The 20,272-nt window shown below is 51.8% G+C and overlaps 8 protein-coding genes across 8 annotated transcripts; 5 read left to right on the top strand and 3 right to left on the bottom strand.

Annotated features, from left to right (window-relative positions):
• Nucleotides 1-53: 53 nt before the first annotated feature.
• Nucleotides 54-864, top strand: Asppvi_001887 (uncharacterized protein; the record flags this gene model as incomplete). The annotated part of the gene is made up of 3 exons (XM_043307420.1): nucleotides 54-352; nucleotides 411-611; nucleotides 657-864. 3 exons carry the CDS (start codon nucleotides 54-56, stop codon nucleotides 862-864), a joined length of 708 nt encoding a protein of 235 aa, XP_043163355.1.
• Nucleotides 865-2,277: 1,413 nt separating this feature from the next.
• Nucleotides 2,278-5,651, top strand: Asppvi_001888 (putative NRPS-like protein biosynthetic cluster; the record flags this gene model as incomplete). Its single annotated transcript, XM_043307421.1, has 6 exons — nucleotides 2,278-2,501; nucleotides 2,550-2,616; nucleotides 2,663-2,902; nucleotides 2,949-3,315; nucleotides 3,392-4,439; nucleotides 4,496-5,651. 6 exons carry the CDS (start codon nucleotides 2,278-2,280, stop codon nucleotides 5,649-5,651), a joined length of 3,102 nt encoding a protein of 1,033 aa, XP_043163356.1.
• A 949-nt stretch (nucleotides 5,652-6,600) lies between these two features.
• On the top strand, nucleotides 6,601-8,061 carry Asppvi_001889 (putative aquaglyceroporin; the record flags this gene model as incomplete). Its single annotated transcript, XM_043307422.1, has 3 exons — nucleotides 6,601-6,640; nucleotides 6,684-7,701; nucleotides 7,749-8,061. The coding sequence occupies 3 exons, from the start codon at nucleotides 6,601-6,603 to the stop codon at nucleotides 8,059-8,061; spliced, it is 1,371 nt and encodes a 456-aa protein (XP_043163357.1).
• Nucleotides 8,062-8,401: 340 nt separating this feature from the next.
• Asppvi_001890 (putative nucleoside-diphosphate-sugar epimerases) lies at nucleotides 8,402-9,215 on the bottom strand (the record flags this gene model as incomplete). Its single annotated transcript, XM_043307423.1, has 2 exons — nucleotides 8,402-8,903; nucleotides 8,956-9,215. 2 exons carry the CDS (start codon nucleotides 9,213-9,215, stop codon nucleotides 8,402-8,404), a joined length of 762 nt encoding a protein of 253 aa, XP_043163358.1.
• Nucleotides 9,216-10,943: 1,728 nt separating this feature from the next.
• Nucleotides 10,944-14,944, top strand: Asppvi_001891 (hybrid sensor histidine kinase/response regulator; the record flags this gene model as incomplete). Its single annotated transcript, XM_043307424.1, has 4 exons — nucleotides 10,944-11,038; nucleotides 11,090-14,083; nucleotides 14,129-14,658; nucleotides 14,706-14,944. 4 exons carry the CDS (start codon nucleotides 10,944-10,946, stop codon nucleotides 14,942-14,944), a joined length of 3,858 nt encoding a protein of 1,285 aa, XP_043163359.1.
• A 321-nt stretch (nucleotides 14,945-15,265) lies between these two features.
• Asppvi_001892 (uncharacterized protein) lies at nucleotides 15,266-16,150 on the top strand (the record flags this gene model as incomplete). The annotated part of the gene is made up of 3 exons (XM_043307425.1): nucleotides 15,266-15,303; nucleotides 15,357-15,540; nucleotides 15,599-16,150. The coding sequence occupies 3 exons, from the start codon at nucleotides 15,266-15,268 to the stop codon at nucleotides 16,148-16,150; spliced, it is 774 nt and encodes a 257-aa protein (XP_043163360.1).
• Nucleotides 16,151-16,192: 42 nt separating this feature from the next.
• Nucleotides 16,193-17,293, bottom strand: Asppvi_001893 (NAD(P)/FAD-dependent oxidoreductase; the record flags this gene model as incomplete). Its single annotated transcript, XM_043307426.1, has 3 exons — nucleotides 16,193-16,275; nucleotides 16,326-16,831; nucleotides 16,884-17,293. The coding sequence occupies 3 exons, from the start codon at nucleotides 17,291-17,293 to the stop codon at nucleotides 16,193-16,195; spliced, it is 999 nt and encodes a 332-aa protein (XP_043163361.1).
• Nucleotides 17,294-17,758: 465 nt separating this feature from the next.
• Nucleotides 17,759-19,106, bottom strand: Asppvi_001894 (tyrosinase family protein; the record flags this gene model as incomplete). Its single annotated transcript, XM_043307427.1, has 2 exons — nucleotides 17,759-18,488; nucleotides 18,544-19,106. The coding sequence occupies 2 exons, from the start codon at nucleotides 19,104-19,106 to the stop codon at nucleotides 17,759-17,761; spliced, it is 1,293 nt and encodes a 430-aa protein (XP_043163362.1).
• Nucleotides 19,107-20,272: the final 1,166 nt, after the last annotated feature.

The following is a 20,272-nucleotide window of genomic DNA, read 5'->3' on the forward strand; positions in this document are numbered from 1 at the left end:
CGAAAGCCGAACCACTACTTGGATATATAGCCTAATAGGTGCATATTACAGAGATGGGTCATGGCATCCATGACCTATTAGCCAGGACAAAGTATATCCGCTTCCATGGCTACAGACTGCCCCCTGACTTCGGTGAGACGCCTAGCATTATGCTCGAGAATTGGTGTTGGATGAAAGATGTCTTGAAGGGCCTCAGCTGCCATTACACAACACTACACCAAGATTATCTAGCAGACTGGCGCAAACAACATCCCGGCGAGCTAGATCCGCCAAAAGAAATTCCAAATGACTTGGTAGAGAACCTCATCAAATATCGGTACTTCAATAGAGGACTTTACCATTTGTATCAGCTGTATGTGGGCGTCTGCTCTGATTCCTGGCATTTTGCAAACACTGATTGTCTGGATTAGGTCAACATCGATCTTTGATCTCCAGATACACTCACTGAGTACGGACAAGGAGATTGCAGATCTCGACCTACAAAAATTGTGGTATGACCTACGTGAGGAGATAGAGGGAATGGATTTTTCCGAATGCAGGAATGGGTTTGCGTTTGGGACGTTCGCTCATCTAACGGCTGGTTATGATGTTTGTTACTATGCTTACCTATGGTATGTTATCCCCAGCTATGACAACAGGCAATACTAACAGAACAGTTGCACGGCTGTGGCCCAGGATCTGTTCCTCTCTGTCTTTGCCCGTGACCCGTATAACAAAGATACGTGGGATAAGTACCGTCGCGGAGTTCTAGAACACGGAGGAAGCCAACAGGACCTGTTGCGGATGCTGGAGGATTTCCTTGGTCGCCCTCCGAATATGAACGCACTTGTGGAAGATTTGATGCGCTCAGGTAGCCAGACTTAGTTTAGCGATTGTTGATGATAGGAGAATTTGTTACAGAGATGGAGTCGTAGTTGAGACTCTATTAACCTGTGTAGCCTACCTAGTTGCATAATAGTAGCTCTGTAGGCTCCTCTTCCGTCCGAAGCCATAGCTGTATCCAATGGTCAGTATCAGATGGGCMACGGTTTTCTCACGCTTCAAACTCTCACAAGTAGGGCTGCTTCCCCCGGTAGATTGAAGATACATGCTGCAGTGGACAATGACTTGCTCCGATCCCACCAAGCTGTCGAAAAGAGAGAGTAGCTTCATTGGTGTCTTCTGGCTTCCATATGGATTCTAATGGCCCGAGTTGATTGTTTCAGGACAGAAACTCTACCAAAGGATCGAGGCAAAAAGGGAAAGAAAGCTGTCGCATTCAAGACAACTTCAAGTGTCAGCAGAGCCTGTGAGAAGCGAGCGTTGTTGAGATATTCGTCAGTAACTCTTTTCATCCTGTTTTCTATGCGTGTGTAGCTGAAGACTTAGTAATTGATCCATGCAGCGGTATGAATTCATGTAGTCACTTAAACTCTACTCTCTAATAGTAGATACTCCACATAGTCMTCATTCAACTAGATGCAATACCTGTCACTAGTGTGCCATTCCTAGGCGATCCACCGGTAGTCTTCAGCTCAAGAAAGTCTTTACTTTTACTAGTATTATTTAATAACAGCAAGACCTTCAGGGTATTCTAAATTTAGGATATGGCCAGAGAGGAGGCCAATTTCAGCGTCAACTTCACCATAGATTAAAATGACATATGCTAAGGTTAAGCGCTCAGATCTTAGAATAGTGACTAAATAATGCTTAGCGGGTGTAGAACAGTGATGTAAAGCACATGTCAAAATACTAAGCTGCTAGGAGTTACAGGTGAAAATGCAGCTGTAAATGGCCTCAGTAGCAGGCATTTTTAGCGTTCACTCCACATGTCAAGCATTCCTGATGATAGATCCTGCCCACATTCCTCACTCTTTCAGGAGAATGATGGATAGTGGTAAATTCTAGTCGACGTAACACAGGCCCATCGCTACGTAGCTGTCATCCTCGGTTCTAATGATCTATGACGGTTACACGAACCTTAGGTACCAACAATGGATGTTTTTGTCTGCGCTGCAGAGATTTCCGCATCCGGAGGGATCATCATTTTGCTTTAACCTCGTCCCAGAACACTGGTAAGGTTTCCTCGGTACTAGATACTCTGTACTCGGTGGATCCACGGTGGATCGTGGAATCTTATCCCAACGTTTATTTTGCCACGGAATACGGAAGGCCGCGTGTGCTGGTTACATCAATGGTAAATAAGGACTAGCCTAGCAGGCAGCTCCCTTCCCTTTCTTCTCTGGTTATTCTCTGATTGATCCCATTGGAACTACATTCGTCTGTTGTGTGCTCACAATGCCTTCAACGACAGATAATATCGGGAAACGTCTTCTGGTCAACTTCATTGACGAGGCTGCTCGTAGCTCTCCATCGGCGAGGGCAGTGTGCCAGCCAGTGACGATCGACTCGAAAACTGAGAATCATTTCTTGACATATGGCAGCATAGCCAACATAGTTAATAGGCTTGCCAAGTGGCTTGATGAATGCCTTCCTGCTGATAATGAGTCACGGACTATTGGGTTAGTCCTGACGTCAAACTATACCCCGGCATCTCTAACGGTTAACAGATGCCTGGCTTCGAGTGATATTAGGCATCTGGTTATCACGCTCGCCGCTATAAAAGTCAAAGCTAAGGTATTGCGACTCAGGCAAGATTCTCTATCTCTCTGACATGTTGAAGGCTCTCCTCTTGTCACCCAGAAATGGCGCTGCAGTGCATAGGCATATCCTCGAGAAAGCCAATTGCTCATTCCTTGTCTTCGATGCCTCGTTTCGGAAAGTGGCGGACGAATTGCAACATGATGCACAGATACGCACTTGCGCTGTCCCGTCTCTAGTTGAATGTCTGAGATATGGAGACAATGAAGAACAATACCCGTACGACGAAACTTGGGAAACCGCTGCAGATGACACTTTTGTGGTAAGCATCCTCAGCACAGAACTGCATCGCAGCTAACGTCCGGCAGATCCTCCACACAGCAGGGTCCACGGGTATGCCGAAACCGGTCAAACTACCTCACTCTACTCTCGCATCTATCGATGCACATCATCTAATTTCTTCTCGGGTCGGAAGAAAATGCGTGCTAGAAACCCTGGCCGAAGCGGATATGCCCTTCATGGGCTTCCCCTTATTCCACATTGCTGGGCTTATACTCAGCTGCTTTCTCCTTCTCTCGGGGTGTACAGTCATGCTAGGGAACCCGAACAAGCCAGTTAGTCGCAATATGGTTCGTGAAATACTAAAAACATCAGAAGTCGGTGCTCTTATCCTGCCTCCGTCAGTCCTAGACGATGTGGCCCAGGATGAACAATTAGTTAAGGACTTGTCTCGGTGTCAGTATATCATGTTTGGCGGCGGCATGTAGCATCGCTCTCATATCCTAGTACGCATGGCTGACTTGCTGAGTAGGCTCTATCAAAACCAAGACAGGAAACTCTCTGTGTCACAAGGTGCGGCTAATCAACAGCATAGGCAGTACCGAGTGCGGCTCGTTGGTCCAGTTTCCCGTGAAATCAGAGCACTGGTACTGCTACCACTTCAGCGACGAACTGAACGGCATTCAATGGCGGCGGTTTGACCCGCAGCCTGACAAGTTCGAGATGGTCATCACCCGTAGCGACGCTGCCAGTGAATTCCAAAGCGTCTTCAGGAACATTCCCGATTTGGAAGAATTCGAGACAAAGGACTTATTCTCCAGGCATGAGACCATACCGGACTATTGGGTGTACGAAGGCAGACGCGACGACATTGTGGTCCTGTCCACAGGAGAGAACTTGAATCCGCTGGAGATCGAAGGCGCAATCCGTGCTAATCCCAGCATTCAGGGAGCGCTTGTTTTCGGCACCGGCCGGCCGAAGCCAGGCCTGTTGATTGAACTCGGCTCTAATGAAAATGAAGAGCGACTCGAGGATATCAAACAACAAGTCAAGGACGTCCTTCATGACACGTATCGCCGCTGCCCAGATTTCGTTCGGATACCGGAGGAGAATATTATTTTTGCAAAGGGCGACAAACCGTTTGCTAGGACGGAGAAGGGGACGGTGCAGCGCCGCCAAACAATTGAGGCCTATCAGAATGAAATTGACACCCTGTTTGACTCTTTCAGAGGAGGGTTCGACGGCCAGCATCTATCACTCGATCTGGCATCCGAAGAAGCATTTGCTGGCTCCTTGGCTAAGGCTGTAGCAGAGATAACGGACACCGACGGGTTCGACACAAACAGTGACTTCTTCGATGCGGGAATGAATTCTCAGCAGGCGGAGATGATAATTGCCAATGTCCGAGAAATGATTCGTAATGACCCAAACTGTGGGTTGGACGAGCGCCAGCTCACTGAGGATGCAATATATACTCATACAAGTGCGGCGAAACTTGCATCCTACATCTTTCGTCCGTCTCAATCGCCGTCCCTGTCCCAGGAGGATCGCCTACAAGCCATGTCTAAGATGCTTGACAAGTAAGTGTACTCCGTTGGTCTGTCCATTGGCATAGTGGTTAACAGACTGTCACCAGGTATATATCGAGTCTTCCAAGGCGAGAAGCTAAAGTACAGCACCGTCCTCACGGCCAAGAACACATTCTTCTCACCGGAAGCACAGGATTTGTGGGCTCACATCTGTTCCGAGTCCTCTGTCAAAGGGCCAACGTCAAAAAGATCACGTGTATCAATCGTAAGAATCCGGCGCGTTCGCCATCGAAGGCCACAGAGGGAATGGACGGAAGTGCTTCGTCGACCGACGTGCAATACCTCACGGGCGACCTCTCTGCACAAAAGCTCGGTTTGGAGGGGAAGACATACTCCGAGCTGACCAAGTCAGTGACCACCATCGTGCACTGCCAGTGGCCAGTGACCTTCAAGCAGCGCCTGTCCTACTTCGAACCTCAGATCCAAGGTGTTGTAAATTTGGTACAATTCGTAGTCGCATCAAACCGGCACCCGCACATCATCTTCCTATCTTCCATTGACACCGTGACGATGTGGGACCAGGACTCCCCCGTCCCTGAAACTCTGCTCACACCCTTCGAGTACGCGCAAACCGGGTATGGCGAGAGCAAGTTGATAGCAAGCCTGTTACTTCACAAAGCGGGCGAGCTCGCCGGCGTCCGAGCAGCTATATGCCGCTTGGGGCAGGTAACCGGACCGGTGCATACGGATGGCGCATGGCCCCTTCGTGACTGGTTTCCGACTCTGCTGGTAAGTTTGAAGATTATGGGATACATTCCAGGCACCTTGGGCGCCCAGCGTCACTTGGAATGGATCCCAGTGGATATCCTGGCAGAGTTGCTTGCCGATCTCGCGGGGTTGGATGACCGAACGCTCCCCAGTGACGAAGTGACGTCTTACTACCATTTTGTCAACCCCAATCGAGCTACGTGGGAGAGCGTCGTGCCAGCCGTCCTCAACGAACTTCAAGGTACACGCAAAACGGCGACGCTGTCTGATTGGGTGAAAAAGCTAGAGGAGCATGCAGCCAAGCCGGCAAACGCTGATCAGCAATTACCCGGGGTGCAATTGCTCAGTTTCTATCGGTCTCTCGAGGGCAGGCCATTGGAGATGGAGACGCAGCATACACAGAAGCGCATTCCCTCTCTGCCGAAGGTTCCTCCGGTAAATGAGGAATGGATGCGAATTTGGATCAGGCAGTTAGCTTCTCATGGGTCGCTATGAAGGCGTCCGGAGAGATTCAGTGCGCGAGACCTTGCAAGGCTTGTTAATTACTTTTTTGCCGTTCCCCTGCCGCTTTGGCAGTTTAAAATTGTACGGACTGAAATGAGGGAGTGCTGGGACATCTACATAAGCTAATCGAACTAATCTTTCTTGTGTACCTTTATATATTTAGTCTGTGTGCATTGGTAAATAACTCTTCCCTCACTGATTGAATTGATCCTATTCAAAACCGACGCAATCAAGTATACTTTTTATAGCGAGTTCATCATAGACAACGATCTTCAGTATCTGTCTCGCTCTTATCTACGCCTCAGTCAGTAACGATGGTTTTTACCAATCTGGCGATTGAAACTGCAGTATGGAGTAGGAGAGTACTCGAGTCAATTGCTTCAGATTCACCGAGTGCATAGAGAACTTTAACTAAAGAGACATGGACGCTGATGCCAACCTAACCGCTAAGTGAAGTAAAAGAAAACTTGGCAGTAACGGCGAACCCACAGGGCTGTTAGTGGCCGAGAATGAGATATAGGATGCCGCCAATGACAGGGCTTATATAGGGTACTGCCCTCCCAATCTAAAAGATTGTTCGTTCCGTATTTAGAAGGATCCTTTGAAATGACATCAAGCTGTCTATGACTGCGAGAAGAAATGATTGGCTGGGAGCACTTCCTGTGCATATATCCCTGAACCTGGATCATGGTTCCAGACTTCCAGTTCCTGGTCTTGGAAACGTTTCCCTTCCATTCATTGGCGGGATCTGGCAAGAATTGAATTTGGGTGGCCACTGACAGGTTTGCCGTCTTTGTGATGTAATCGGTACCTTATCTCTATCTCCGCATATAATACTCAATCCTGCTATATATGAATCGCCCATGATCATAATGTCCAGCAATTGTGCTTTTTCGTATTTTCTTTCGCTTATATTTAGCCTTCTATGAGCAGGATTCCCATGGAGGGCGAAAACAATTCCCAATTGCACGAGATCAACCGTATGTGTACCCTGTATCACAACTGCTTGTCTAACATCAACAGATGTCCAATCTCACGACTGCCAATCCGATGAAACAATACAGCAGCCGTCCCAAGACCATGAGGCAATTCCAAATGCCGCCCAGCAATTTTCTCTAACTGGCTCAAAAGCCCCTCCGCCATACCAGGGGGGCGTCTACCTGCACCCGGATTACATGCACTACAACCCCCAATATGGCCAGCCGCAAAACACCCCAGTCTGGAGTCTGGCACAACCGCTGCCACATGTCATGCGGCCAGGAATGAAGAACAGGGAGAATCAAGACACAGAAGCCACGAACAAACGACCCAACGCACACCAAGAAAAAGTCCCAGCGGCCGATGAACCACCAACGGAGCACCCGCACCACAACGACGACCTCAAAGAGGACAAGAACCACCCCGAAGCCCGAGTCGCCCAACCAAACGAACACGGTTTCTTCAACAAGTGGGGAGAGATCAGACACCAGTTCCGCGAACCGCTGGCCGAGTGGCTCGGCACGACGATAGCCATGACGCTCGGGCTCTGCGCAGGCCTGCAGACATTTACCTCGCAGAACCAGGCGGGGTCGTTTCCGTCCCTCGCGCCGGCGTGGGGGTTTGCGTTCATGATCGCCATCTACATGGCAGGTGGGGTGTCAGGCGGCCACTTGAACCCGGCAATCACTATCAGCATGGCCGTCTGGCGGGGCTTCCCGGCGAAGAAGTGCATGATCTACGTCGCTGTGCAGATCGTCGGCGGTATCACGGCCGGCGGGATCGCGTACGCGCTGTATCACGATGCGATTGTCGACTCTGCGCTTATGAACCATGTCACGCAGAGCGAGTCGCTGGCGAGGCAGGCGCTGCTTACCGCTCCGAGGGACTTTGTGCACCCTGTCACGGCGTTCTTTAATGAGTTTGTCGGGACGGCGATCCTGGTTGGCACGATTATGGCGCTGGGGGATGATACCAATGCGCCGCCAGGGGCGGGTATGCAGGCGTTTATCCTGGGGATCTTGATTAGCGTGCTTGTTCTGGCGTTGGGGTATAACACTGGCGGGTGAGCTGTCTTCCAACTCTACAGTAGTTCTTGTACTGACGACATAGATGCTTCAACGGCCCCCGTGACTTTGGTCCGAGATTGGTTGCCCTTATGGCCGGCTGGGGTGGCGAGGTCTTCCGCGAGAAACATGCCTGGTGGATCTGGGGCCCATGGGCAGCGGATATCTCTGGCGGACTGTGTGGCACGCTCATCTACGATCTGGCTATCTTCACTGGAGGAGAAAGTCCGATCAATTATCCGCGCCGACGACGCAAGAGGGCGCTGCTGATCAAGCAGAAGAATCTGATGCACAAGCTTCGTTTTGGGCGGAGGAAGATTAGGGATGTAGAGAGAGCTGTTCAGGAGGTTGAGCAGTAGCATTGCATTACATAGAAGCGATAGCGTTATGGAGTTGGGTATTGATTGATCGATGGTTCGGATAGACTAGAGGATAGACATGTACCTAGATTGGATTACTTTACGATAAACTGGTTATGATCTTATTTGCACCAAGGAGTATACTATTAGAGAACTGATCTCACCATCAATGATGGCTCAGTTGCAAGTCCGGAGTATGGTACCACAGTCGACATTGCTGAGCCCTAAGAGTATTCGCACAGCAGAGAAGGTGATACCTCAAAACGCAGATGTAAATAGATGCTAACCAATCMTAATGTACAGTTCCCCTCCACTATATTAAACATTAAATCGGGGAATATCACGAACTCAACCCAGCTAACCGCCGAAACGCCGTATTTTCAAGTATAGGCATCTGCCCAACGATCTGAACATCCTTCCCTCCAACAAGCCGATCCTCATGCTTCCCCATCGCCATCTCCGTTAGGAACCTCCCCAGCTGCGCAGTCGGACTACACAGTCCCGGCGTTGCCGCCCGAAATACAGATCCTAGGGGTTGGAACAAGGTCTCATACGCCGGCCGCGGGGGGAGATACTTCTTGATGGCGTCGTGGTGCGCGTAGTCTATAAACGCAGGCCGGACGGAACTCGTCCTAAACAGTGGGAACTGGCGACGTAGTTCTGCGAGTTCCAGCTCTGTCTCGCCTTTAACGCGGCCGAAGAGCGCAGTGAAGAAGCCAGGCTGCGTTGTGGCGCCTTTGCCTGAGACGTAGACAAAGTGGAAGGGCTGGTTTGGCGGGGGAAGCGCGCGGAAGGCTTTTGCGGCTTCGAGGGCGTAGTCTTTGGTGATTTTGATGTAGTCCCTTTCTTGTCAGCTTTTACTTTATCTGATATGGATGTGTGGACATGGCATACTCTTTGTTGACTTTTGTTTGGCTGATTCCCAGAGCCCATACGCAGCCTGTTGCTCCCTGGAGCTGGGAGAGGACTGTTGGGTCGTAGGTTTCAAAATCCTTGTGTATGATGACCTGCACTCGGGGATCATGAGCATCCTCGGCCATTTGGACTGGTCGTCGGCTTAGGATGGATATTTTGGTGACTTCTTTCATGGCCAGCATTGCGTCGAGGACGCCTGAGCCGACCAGGCCGGTGGCGCCGGTGAGTATGAGATGCATTGCTGTAGATGTGTGGTATCTCCCAGGTCGACGTGTTGTTGAGTCTAAAATTTCAAATAGGATCCAGCAAGTAATTTGGGTGATTGTGGATTATATACATCCGCTGAGGCATGCGCTTACGCTTACGGCGGAGTTATAGCGGAGATAGTTGATGTAGGCCTATGTCCGTCAGAAGACCGGAGACGCTGACGCTGCTTTCCTTACTTGTCAACAATAAGCACTCAGCTAAAGATGCTAGACTATCATTTTTAGTGTGATAGCAGTAGTAGTGCAATACGTGTTCAGCACTTGTCTGTAGTCCGCCAGTCTTCATAGATCAGCGCTATATATATATTGATGTACAAGCTGCCTTAGGCAGTCCGCTCTGGTCACTTATAGCGCAGGGCCTCACCTACTTAAGTATCTTACGGTCTTGGTCTTTCCTCTTACAAAACATCAATCTTTCGAGGTGTAATATACATCTACTATTTCAAGAAAGTGATAAATTACATATAGGAATATATAGTAGCTAAGAAGATGATCAGCCCTGTAATAGAGGCACTATCTAGGTAGGGGCTGCTGGTAAGGTAGTGGCCTAAGGTACGAAGAGAGGGCCTTAGAAAGGTGGCAGAAAAGAGAGGCCTGAGGAAGAGTAACGAAGCTAAACCCAAAGAGGGAATTCGCGAACAGCTGATTATTCAGCCGATTCTTAAGCCAATATTAAGCAGGACCCACAGTAGATGGTCATCCTGCTTAATGCAAGGTGCATCGCCAGTCGGCTAGGAATCCAACATCTCATCCTAGGTACACTCTCGTACTACGGAGTAACCAGGGCTTCGTCCTCTGACGGATTATGTCATCTCATATCGTAGAGCCATCATGAAGCTATTCAGAAGTCACATAACCAATCAGGTAATCCAATGCTGTCCAGCGCCAGGCAAGAAGAAAAAGTGCATCTGGCTGTGCTATGTAATTGACAATGATTGCCTTTAATGGTAGTGATTTATGTGATAATTATGATAAGTACATTGAGCTGTTCCTAACTAGAGCTGTTTAGCAGTCTGGATATGTGTCTTGACGAAATACCACGTGACAGTACTGCCTGAGGTGTCAGCATAGGATGCCAGATGATGGCATTGGATGCGTGTCCTGCAGCCTTGTCCAATCATTCAGCCTGGAAATAGTTCTCGAGATGACATCTTTGCAGCAGTGGGAGTGTCGATCTGGGTCTGTTCTTCCAGGGGGACGCGGTTAATGACGTCAGCGCAAGATCCCTGGAATCCATCATCCACCCAGGAACTCTTAATTATACCAAGTAGACGAGGTTATCTACGTACATGGCACCCCGAGACGCAGGGTATTCTTGGTTCCCAGTTTTCTGTAACACATCATCTATTATTGTCCCCGCCGATCGTACCCTGGTACCCGAGCATATAGTATACAGGTACTGGCCGTTCGGGTATGTGCCGTCGAGAAAACTTAAATCCATTCCGCCTTCTTCTCGGTTCTGCCGCCGTCCGTGAGCGATCTCGCGACCTATGACGCCAGCGGCTTCAGCCATCGATCGCAGCTCACCAAATCACAATCAGCCCATCTTTGTCATTCTACAGATAATAACACAACGCAACCATCCCAATTGCTCCCATTGAGCGAGTATAAATGACTCGGCGCTCTCGATACCATCATCCAGGCTAAATCAGAGTGTGTTGTACGCTGTCACTCCGCTAGATCATGATCTGACAGTTATAGATGGACTCGCCAGCCAGTTCAAACCAAAGCCGCGAAGGCGGTCCACGCAAGTATGCCTTCAACCGCGAGGGCGCTCGCGAACGAGAAATGCACCTGTAATCAAACTCGGCTGAACCTTTATACTGACCCGAGCTAATGTAAGTCAGCTACCTCCCCTACTGGGGCTTCTCCGACTCCGAAAAGTTCGCCCAGCAGTCGGTCGGAACACACCCGAACGTGTCGCGGGACAATGTTCTCACCGTTTTCGCGCAGCTGGCCGCCCTGCGGATGAACGCTGCGCGCGCTCTCATCTCCCTATTTGACAGGACAACGCAGCATGTCGTTGCGGAGGCAACACCGGACCTGAGTCTGCGGGCGGCCGACGGTCGCGACCGGGCGGATGCGCTGTGGCTGGGGGTGCGCCGGCTGCCGCGCCAGAAGATAACCATGTGCTATCATGCGGTCAAGTCGTTCATTAAAGACGGACGAGAGATATTCGTGGCTAATGATTTGACTGCCGACGACCGGTTTAAGGATCACCCGTCGGTCACGGGCCATCCCCACAACCGGTTTTATGTCTCGGTGCCTATCAGGTCGCCGGATGACTATGTCATTGGCAGTCTGGCGGTGCTGGATGATCGGCCGCGGGACGGCGTTACCGAGGACCAGGAACATCTTCTCAAGGAGCTCTCGGCGACCATCATGGATCATCTGCTGTGTCAGCGAGCCATGCGGGAGGAGTACCGTGAGGAAAAGATGGTGCGGGCGCTGGGATTGTTCGTCAAAGGCAAGTCGGATCTCAATGAGTGGTTCGACAGTGGAGATGCTCGGGATAAGAAATACGGGGGGCAGTTTACTGCTCTGAACAAGAGGTTGGAGAAGCTACAGATCTCCGGGTCTAAAGGCGAGGATGGCATGGATAACAAGGATAACGATGACAAGGATAACGATGACAACAATGACAAGGATGACAAGGATGACGATGCTGGCCATGACCAGGACAAAGAAATGCCACAGGCTGCCTCAAAGCACAAACAGGGCATGCATGGATCCCCCGTCCAAAGGTTTAAACAAGGTGGAGAGGATGAGTCAGACACGCAAGAAGAGCAGGACGTCAAGCCCGACGAAAAGAGTCACAAAAAGCATCATCGACCAACGCTCTCCCCCACCACCAGCCAGCTGCAGGATTCTCTCGCCCCCAGCAACGTCCGGTCCGTAGTCAACCGCGCCGCTTCGATGATCTACCAAGCGCTCGACGTCGAAGGCGCCATGTTCATCGACGCCAGCGTGTACGCACGGCGGCAGACAGTGGGATTCACCGGGTCTAAACTTGATAACCTTGAAGCTTACAATGACCAGCAATCCCCGAACATCACCGGCGGAGAGGAACAGGCCGCATCGACGCCCAACCCCGAATCCCGTTCCGATACCGACGCTTCGGATGACGACTCGCAGTCCCGAAGCCTGGTGCTCGGTCATTACACCTCGACTACCTCCGAGGGAGGAGTCAACCTGAACGACAGCCATTACGTCTCGCTATCGGGTAGGTTCATCAACCATCTCATCGACCAGTATCCCCGGGGTAAGATCTTCCATGTCGAGGAAGATGGGTCCATTTCTCTGAGCTACGAAGGGCTCGCCGATGAGATGAGTTACTCCCGGACAGGAAGCCGCGGAGCAATGTCGACCGAGCCGGAGAAGAAAGATATCCAGCAGGAGACGAGGGACATCAAGGAAATGATGAAGGTCCTTCCGGATGCGCGATGTGTCGCCGTCTATCCCGTCTGGGACTTCCAGCGGGGCCGGTGGTTCACCGTCTGCGTGGTATGGACCAACGACCCGGGCCGAGTGTTGTCGGAACCCAAGGACTTGACGTACTTGGCGGCCTTTAGCAACACCGTCATGGCCGAGGTGTCCCGTCTGGATTTGGAGGCCGCCGACCGAGCCAAGAGCGACTTCATCTCATCCATCTCGCACGAGCTGCGGTCGCCATTGCATGGGCTGCTCGGCACGGTGGAGTTGCTCCAGGAAATGGTGAATAGCTACGCTCAAAAGTCCCTCATTGAGACGGTCTACAGCTGCGGCCGCACATTGCTGGATACATTGAACCACCTCCTGGATTACGCCAAGATCAATACGCTCACTCGGCCGCGTCCGTCAGACAAGGCTGGCGCGCAAGGGGCCAGCGACGTGTCCAAGCCCCAGACGGCCGTGCCTGGCTCTCTTCAGGACGAGAATCTCAGCGTGCTAGTGCAAGAGGTCATCGAAGGCCTTCTCGCTGGCGCAGAGTACCAGCGTCGCGGCGCCAATGGGGATAGTGACGCGCTGGCCAAGAAGGAGGATCTCGGCCCGAAAAACCGTCTCATCACCATTGTCGATATCGAATGGCAGGACAGCTGGCGGTTCAGTGTATATGCCGGCGCCTGGCGCCGAGTCGTCATGAATCTGTTCGGCAATGCTCTCAAATACACCCAGGCGGGCTACATCCGGTTGCGGATGAGACGCGATAGCTTGCTAGTGGATGGCAAGAAAACTCCTGCGATTCGCATGACATTCAGCGACTCGGGCCGCGGCATGTCCAAGGACTTTCTCACGAATCATCTCTACAGCGCCTTCCTGCAGGAGGACACGACTTCACCTGGCCTAGGAGTCGGTCTACATCTGGTCCATCAAATCGTCAAGTCCCTCAAAGGTCAGATCAAGTTCACCAGTGAAGTGGGTAAGGGAACGGACGTCGACGTCGTGCTGCCTATCGGACTGCCCGAGGTGTCCAGTCCTTCCTCCACTCGCTCATTTGCCCCCTTAAAGGATCAACTGAGCGGCATGACGGTTTCACTATTCACGCGCAGCTCCAAGCTGGGCGACCTGGGGTTTGACCCTCGGGTTTTTGACCGCATCCGGAGCAGCCTCGGGCGCATGGTAACCGGCTGGTTCGGACTCCGCGTCCTGACGGCCGACGAGCTCGATTCCACCAAGCCGGATTTTGCCATCGTGACGGAACACGAGTACCGCAACTACTATATCGAAGGCACGAACGAGCCCAAGCCAGATGGTGGGGAGATCCAGCCTGCTCTTCCGTTGATTGTCCTCTCCGCCAGAACAAGTAGCTGGAAGACATTGGGAGAGAGCGTCGAGGATTCGGTCATTTTCCTCACCCAACCGTATGTGCTTCCCACATGAATTATGTGCATTGCTAATAACAATAGGGTGAGTCCGAAAACACTGGCGACGGCCTTTGAGCATTGTCTGGGCCAGCCAGAGCGATCGATCAGTTCCTCGCCCCGGAGACTGCCCTCGCCCGTGCAGCCTGTTGAGGAAGGGGTCCCGGACGGGGTCCCGAACGCGGATAAAATGTTCGAGGGCATGGTGAACGGCGAGAAGGATCAGTGCCTAGAGCCTGTCCTTGGACGGGGGGTCAACGGTGAAGCCGGGCGGAAGAACGTCGATGGACACGATGACAGGAAACGAGAGAAAAATAAGACTGTCAACGGTGAAGCCGGGCAGAAGGACGTGGATGGACAGGATGACCGGAAAGGAGCGAAAAATATCCTTCTCGTAGAGGATAACCAAGTCAATCTCAAGGTGAGACTGCTCAACCCGAGAGACCGTGCATCTCTAACGTCACAGATCATCGAAATGTGCGTCAAAACCGCCGGCTTCACCTACGACACGGCAAAGAACGGGCTCGAAGCCTTGGAAAAGTTCAAGGCGGGTACATACGACGCAGTCGTCATGGGTTAGTCGTCCTTGATCATCTCTATTCTCTAGCGCTAACGTCTGCAGACATTTCCATGCCGGTCATGGACGGCCTCACGGCCACGCGGCAGATGCGCGGGTTCGAACGAAAGAAAAAGCGTCCCGAGACCACTATTATCATCCTCACTGCTGTCCTCTCCGCATCGATGCAGCACGAGGCCATGATGAGCGGAGTGAATCTGTTCCTGACGAAACCTACGCCGCTGAAGCAGCTCAAGGAGATTCTGCGGAATCTGTCGGACGGAAAGGATGTGTCGCAACATTAGGTAGTTTATGAGTCATGAGTTACATTGGCGTTGGGATGTAGAGTATGGGTACACGGATAGGTAGAGGTATATAGCATTGTTGCATCATCACTTCATTCACACATGCTAAGCGGGATGTCTGCTGTTGTCATTGCTATCGTCTGTTCCAAATAAATCCTCCTATCATTGACTGATACATCTGTAACTTTTTACTTTCTGCCATGCGTTGACTATAGCGGCTACATTTTACACGAGCGGATCCCAGGGTACTCACCTCACACATATAAGACAAACCTGCCATCTCCCTTCACTTTAGAAAATAGAAAACCAGTACCTGCCAACATGAGCGACCTAACATCCACCAACCGCGCCCACTTCAAGTAAGAAATACGCCCGTCCTATACGAAACCACTGACAATCATCCAATCTCTAGCAATGTGGCCTCCACCCACCACACCGACTTCGGTCCCCTTATCGAGACAATCATGGAAGAAATCGCAGATCGACACACCTGGATCAGCAGAAAACTAGCMACTGACCCTCATCACGAACGTTCAGGAGAATCTGAGTCCATCCGACTACTAGACTACGCCTGCGGCGCAGGCACAGCCACCAAGGTACGCACAAACCCCCCGACAACAAAGAACAAGCTGAGCTAACAATCCTTGACGACAGGCCCTCCTCCCACACATAACACAAGCCATCGGCCTCGATCTATCGGAGAATATGGTCGCGGAGTATAACAACTGGGCTAGAGTGCATGGCTGCCCGCCTGAGAAGATGCGCGCGTATCATCTTGATCTACTTGACCCCGCTGCAGCTGGAATCGATGGTGTCGAGCTCTCTGGCTTCGATGTAGTGGTTGTTTGTATGGCGTTGCACCATGTTACCGATGCGCAGCGGTTGCTGGCTCGGTTGGCGGGGTGTTTGAAGCCGGGTGGTGTGTGTGTTGTTATTGATGGGTTTCCCACACCGATGGTATCGCCGGGTGAAGATGCAGATACAGCGGACCTACGGGCTGTACTAGCCCCTGAGCAGCTGGGTGTGCTGGAGACGATTAACAAGCATGGGTTCACGGAGGAGGAAATGCGGGCGTTGTATGAAGGCGCTGGGCTGGGGAGGAACTTTGAGTATGAGGTTATTGGGCGGCCGTTGAGGTTTACCATGTTTGGGCATTCGTTTAGTAGGAGGGGGTTTATTGCTAGGGGGGAGAGATCGACGTCCTAATGGTTTGATGTTGGATATGTTGCGATTATCTTCGTATAAGATCTAAACTGCTTTCTTTTCTGCTAAAAGAAGCTCCATATCTTCGGCGACTAAATGCTGCACGATACCAGCAGCAACGGTGGATCCTAGCATGATTGTCAGTAAATAGTAAATGAAACAGGAGGTGATTGCTCACCACTACCCATCGCATTAGCAACAACCTTCATCGGAGTCGCTGCATCCCCCGCAACAAAGACCCCTCGCACATTAGTCGCAAACAGCTGATCGACCTTGACGCTCTGCCCGAGGATCGGGTCGTCTTCAATCTCGACCCCAAGTTGGGTAATCATGTCTAGTCCCGCCAGGACTGTGCGCGGCTTGTTCGCGAGGTATCCCATCTTATACTCCCTGCCGCCTTCCAGAACGACCCTGACCCCCGTGTCAGGTGGAAGAATAGGGACCAGTCGGAGAATTTTCCCCGTTTCAACTTTACACTGGAGTGCGTTGACCTTCTCCATCGCAGCCTTCATCGCCTCATCCTCTGGAACCGGCCCATCCGTAAAGACAGTCACCGGGCCAGATGTCGGCGTAACAAGGAGATGCATCATCTCCGCCAAATGCGCATACATCGGCTGCGGGAAAGTCAATATGCCCCCCGGAAGATGCGATCGCTCATGCCCATCACAGAAGAGACACTGGAATCTAGCAGGATCAGATCGTGCCAGATGACGCAAGACAAAACATGGCAGCTTACATATTCTGCGGCCAGTTCTCCGCGTACCCCTCTATCTCAGGAAACACGTCGATGCAGCCCATTGCCAACGCCAGCTTTCTTCCCTGCCAGGTCCGTCCATCGGCGGCAGTAACGTGAAAGGTATTGCCTGCGCCGTTTTGGGTGTATGCTTTCATGCCGACTATCTCCGCCTCGAGGAAATCGACCGTCCCGTACTTCTTGATCTGTTCTGTTGCGATATGCCGGAATTCCTCTGGTGGGGTGTTATCCTGCGAGATGACATTGTGCATCTCGTGGACTCCTGCGTTGCGGAACCCGGCGCCGGCGGGTTTGGTGAAGATGGCTGCTCGGCGATGGATACGGCTCAGCCCGAGAGCGATGGAGAGACCGGCAGGACCGGAGCCGATGATCAGTGCGTCGTATGTTGCCATACTGTGTAGGTGGAGTGGAATGGATGGTGTCTGATCGTCGGAGGTCATCATTGTATAAATGACGTAGGAAGATGGTAACTGATAGTCTTACCAAGGTCCCGACTAAGTCCGAACCAGCGTTGGTACAACATGCTGCATCATATAGACACTCTCTAGAGGTCTAGGAGTTAGCCATTCCCATGGGAGAGTAAGACGTCTCTGCTCCCAGCGCGGAGACAGCTCGGTGGAATATACGAACAGTCTGCCGTCCGCTGCCAGAGCAGCAATTCTCATATTTGCAATGTTCGTATGGCCCTATGCACACGTTCTCATGGCCTAACGCGAAGTGAGTTAAATGTGGTGTCCTAGATTATTACTCCAGATAAGTGCGCACTTCAAGGAAGCTTCCTTGAACCAGTTACTGACAGATCGAGCATCTCAAATTGTATTATGCAGTATTAACCTTCAATTATAATTATTGTAGTGCTACAGATAAACATAGCAGAAAGGCCCATCAACCGTACTCATCAGATCCTGCATGGCAATCGACCCCCCATAAGCATATCCGAGATCAATCACCGTGCTAAGCGTCGTGTTCGGCGACGCCGGCTGGTTCATGAACGTGCCCGTCCCCGAGATGGCATACTGCCTGTTCTTCAGATCGAGGGCCTGCCAGATCCACCACACGCGGTCGATCTGGCCGTGGTGCAGCCAGAAGGCCGGATCGCCGGGGCTGGTGAACACGTCCCGGCCGGGGTCGCCGCCCATGGAGTAGTGGCCTCCGCCGTGGACGCCGATCGAGCCGCTGCCGGGGACACCCTGCATGACCATCTGGAAGTCCCAGATATCCCGGTTCTCGAGGATGAGCTTCACGACGGAGGTGGCGTTGGCGTAGCGCTTGAGAATCGCGGTGGTGAGATCGCGCTTCAGGCAGCGTGGGTTGTAGTCGAGGGGGTTGGATTGGGCTTCCATTGTCCCGCCGGGGAGATTCAGCGCCGCGGGGCCCAGGTTGACCGTATAGTTGACAAAAGGGCCGCTGGTGACGCAGCCGCCGCCTGTGCCAGAGGGGAGGTAGATGATCGGGTAGTTGCCCATTGTCAGCGCGATGTCCCCCTTGTTGGCGACGTATGCGCCGTTGCCGGACATGGAGGTATCGCTGCCGTCGAAGACGGGGGAGGTTTCCATGGAGTTGGCGTCCGCGGGCCAGTTCCAGTATCTGTCGTCATGGTCAGATGGGGCTTCACGCTGCACTGGCGGGGAGGAGTACTTACGGGTAGTCACCGGTGTATCCACACTCATCGCGCAGAGCCTGCTCAAACTGGTAGATGAAGTAACGGTGCCAGGCCAGGAACGTTCCCTTTTGAGTGTTAGTGAGGGCCGTGGGCTCGCTTGGATCTTGCAAACCTACAGTATAGTGGATGTTCAAGGTCTGCTGGATATGCGTCGCGACGAAGTCGTCATAGCGAGTCTTTGCCCCGGCGGCGATGCTGGACGGGGTACGCGCAGGCAGCTGCTGCAGACACCGAACCGACTTGATGAACGCCTTCTTCTGCGAGGAGGAAAAGAATCTCCAGTCGCGCCGGATGCGCAGGTTGCTGAGCGAGCAGCTGCCGCGCTTGGTGCCTGCGTTGCTCGATACGTTGTCGGTGGTGACGTTGTACGCGAAGTTGGCGAGCTGGTCCAGCTGGGAAGAGGCCGTATCCGGGGAGCTGGCCGCCGTACTAGGGAGCGGGGTAGAGACTGCAGAGGAGGGTGCAGTAGCGTCCTGGGGAGAGGGCATAGCCAGGGCCCCTGTCAGGAGGAGCGCAAGGCTCAGAGTGCGGATGGCAACCATGGTGACTTGACTGGAGAGAATACGAATATTGAAGAAAGAGGGGGACACGGCCAATTTGTAGGATTTCGAGTCGACTACCCCTTCATATCTACAGCTCTGCAGTAGTTCTCCATGTATTAGCCGATATAGTTGGAGCTACGGAAAATTACTAGTCGCAAGCACGGAAGGTTCGGCAACTCGACTCCTCATGCCCTAATTGAATTATCTCACTCGGCCGTCTATTCACTTCAGCGCATACCGTTCAAGCCTCKACTTTCAATAATAGGAGTGCCCAGACAACTTAGTGAAATGAGGGCTACCGTCCACGAGCCGGTCAAGTAGCTAGTTCTGTACTAGTCCCGGTGAGGAAGGATCACCGCTTCTGGCTGGTATATTAGTGGCACTGGCTAGACCGTGGCTGGAAGGTGGATAGACTGCATCGTGGGATTGGCAATTGTCAAAATTCTAGTCTCCAGTCAGTCTCCACTGTCGGTATGGTCCGTACTCACTCGATCTGGACCTCGGTAGATGAACCGCGCCGTCCCCCGATCATCACGACCCTGACGGTGGTGTTTCACTTGTAGCTGTTCCAAAATTTGGGCCATGAATTGGGCATAAGATAGAAGCTATATCCTAAAACAATACTCGTACAAAAAGCTAGGAGGCAATTGACGTTTGTGCTTATTCCGTCCACGTTAGTACATCGTAGGAACATAATCCTTGTTCCGTTCTTCCGGACTTTGCCCTAGTCCTAGACCAAATCATCCAAACTTAATAATACCACATAGTACATATTCTTCGGCTTCGGTGGAGTGGGGTGGACAACAATACAAGCCGAGATAGGAAATACCCGGCCAACCCTAACCTTTGAGTTGGGGGCCAGGAACCGTCTCAGGAACGAACCATGGACGTTGACTCAGGGCACGTTTCTTCGATCTGACTCTCCACTGATCTGACGATGATCAGGTACCTACTGTGTGATCGTCAAAGGCATAATATTGTCTCTCTAAAGGTCATTCGGAATGATGTCAATTTTTCAGTCTGTCAAGTAACAGCGACTGGATAGGGGTCTTTCTTCCACGCCCTAGATAGACTGGAGACTGGAAGACAGCCAATCAGTTTTAATCAACCCTTGGCATTACTGATGGAACAATTACCTCCGAAATCCTTCGCCTAAAGAAAAACTT

Source organism: Aspergillus pseudoviridinutans, assembly GCF_018340605.1.
Source record: "Aspergillus pseudoviridinutans IFM 55266 DNA, scaffold_10, whole genome shotgun sequence".
In the NCBI taxonomy this organism is placed as follows: domain Eukaryota; kingdom Fungi; phylum Ascomycota; class Eurotiomycetes; order Eurotiales; family Aspergillaceae; genus Aspergillus; species Aspergillus pseudoviridinutans.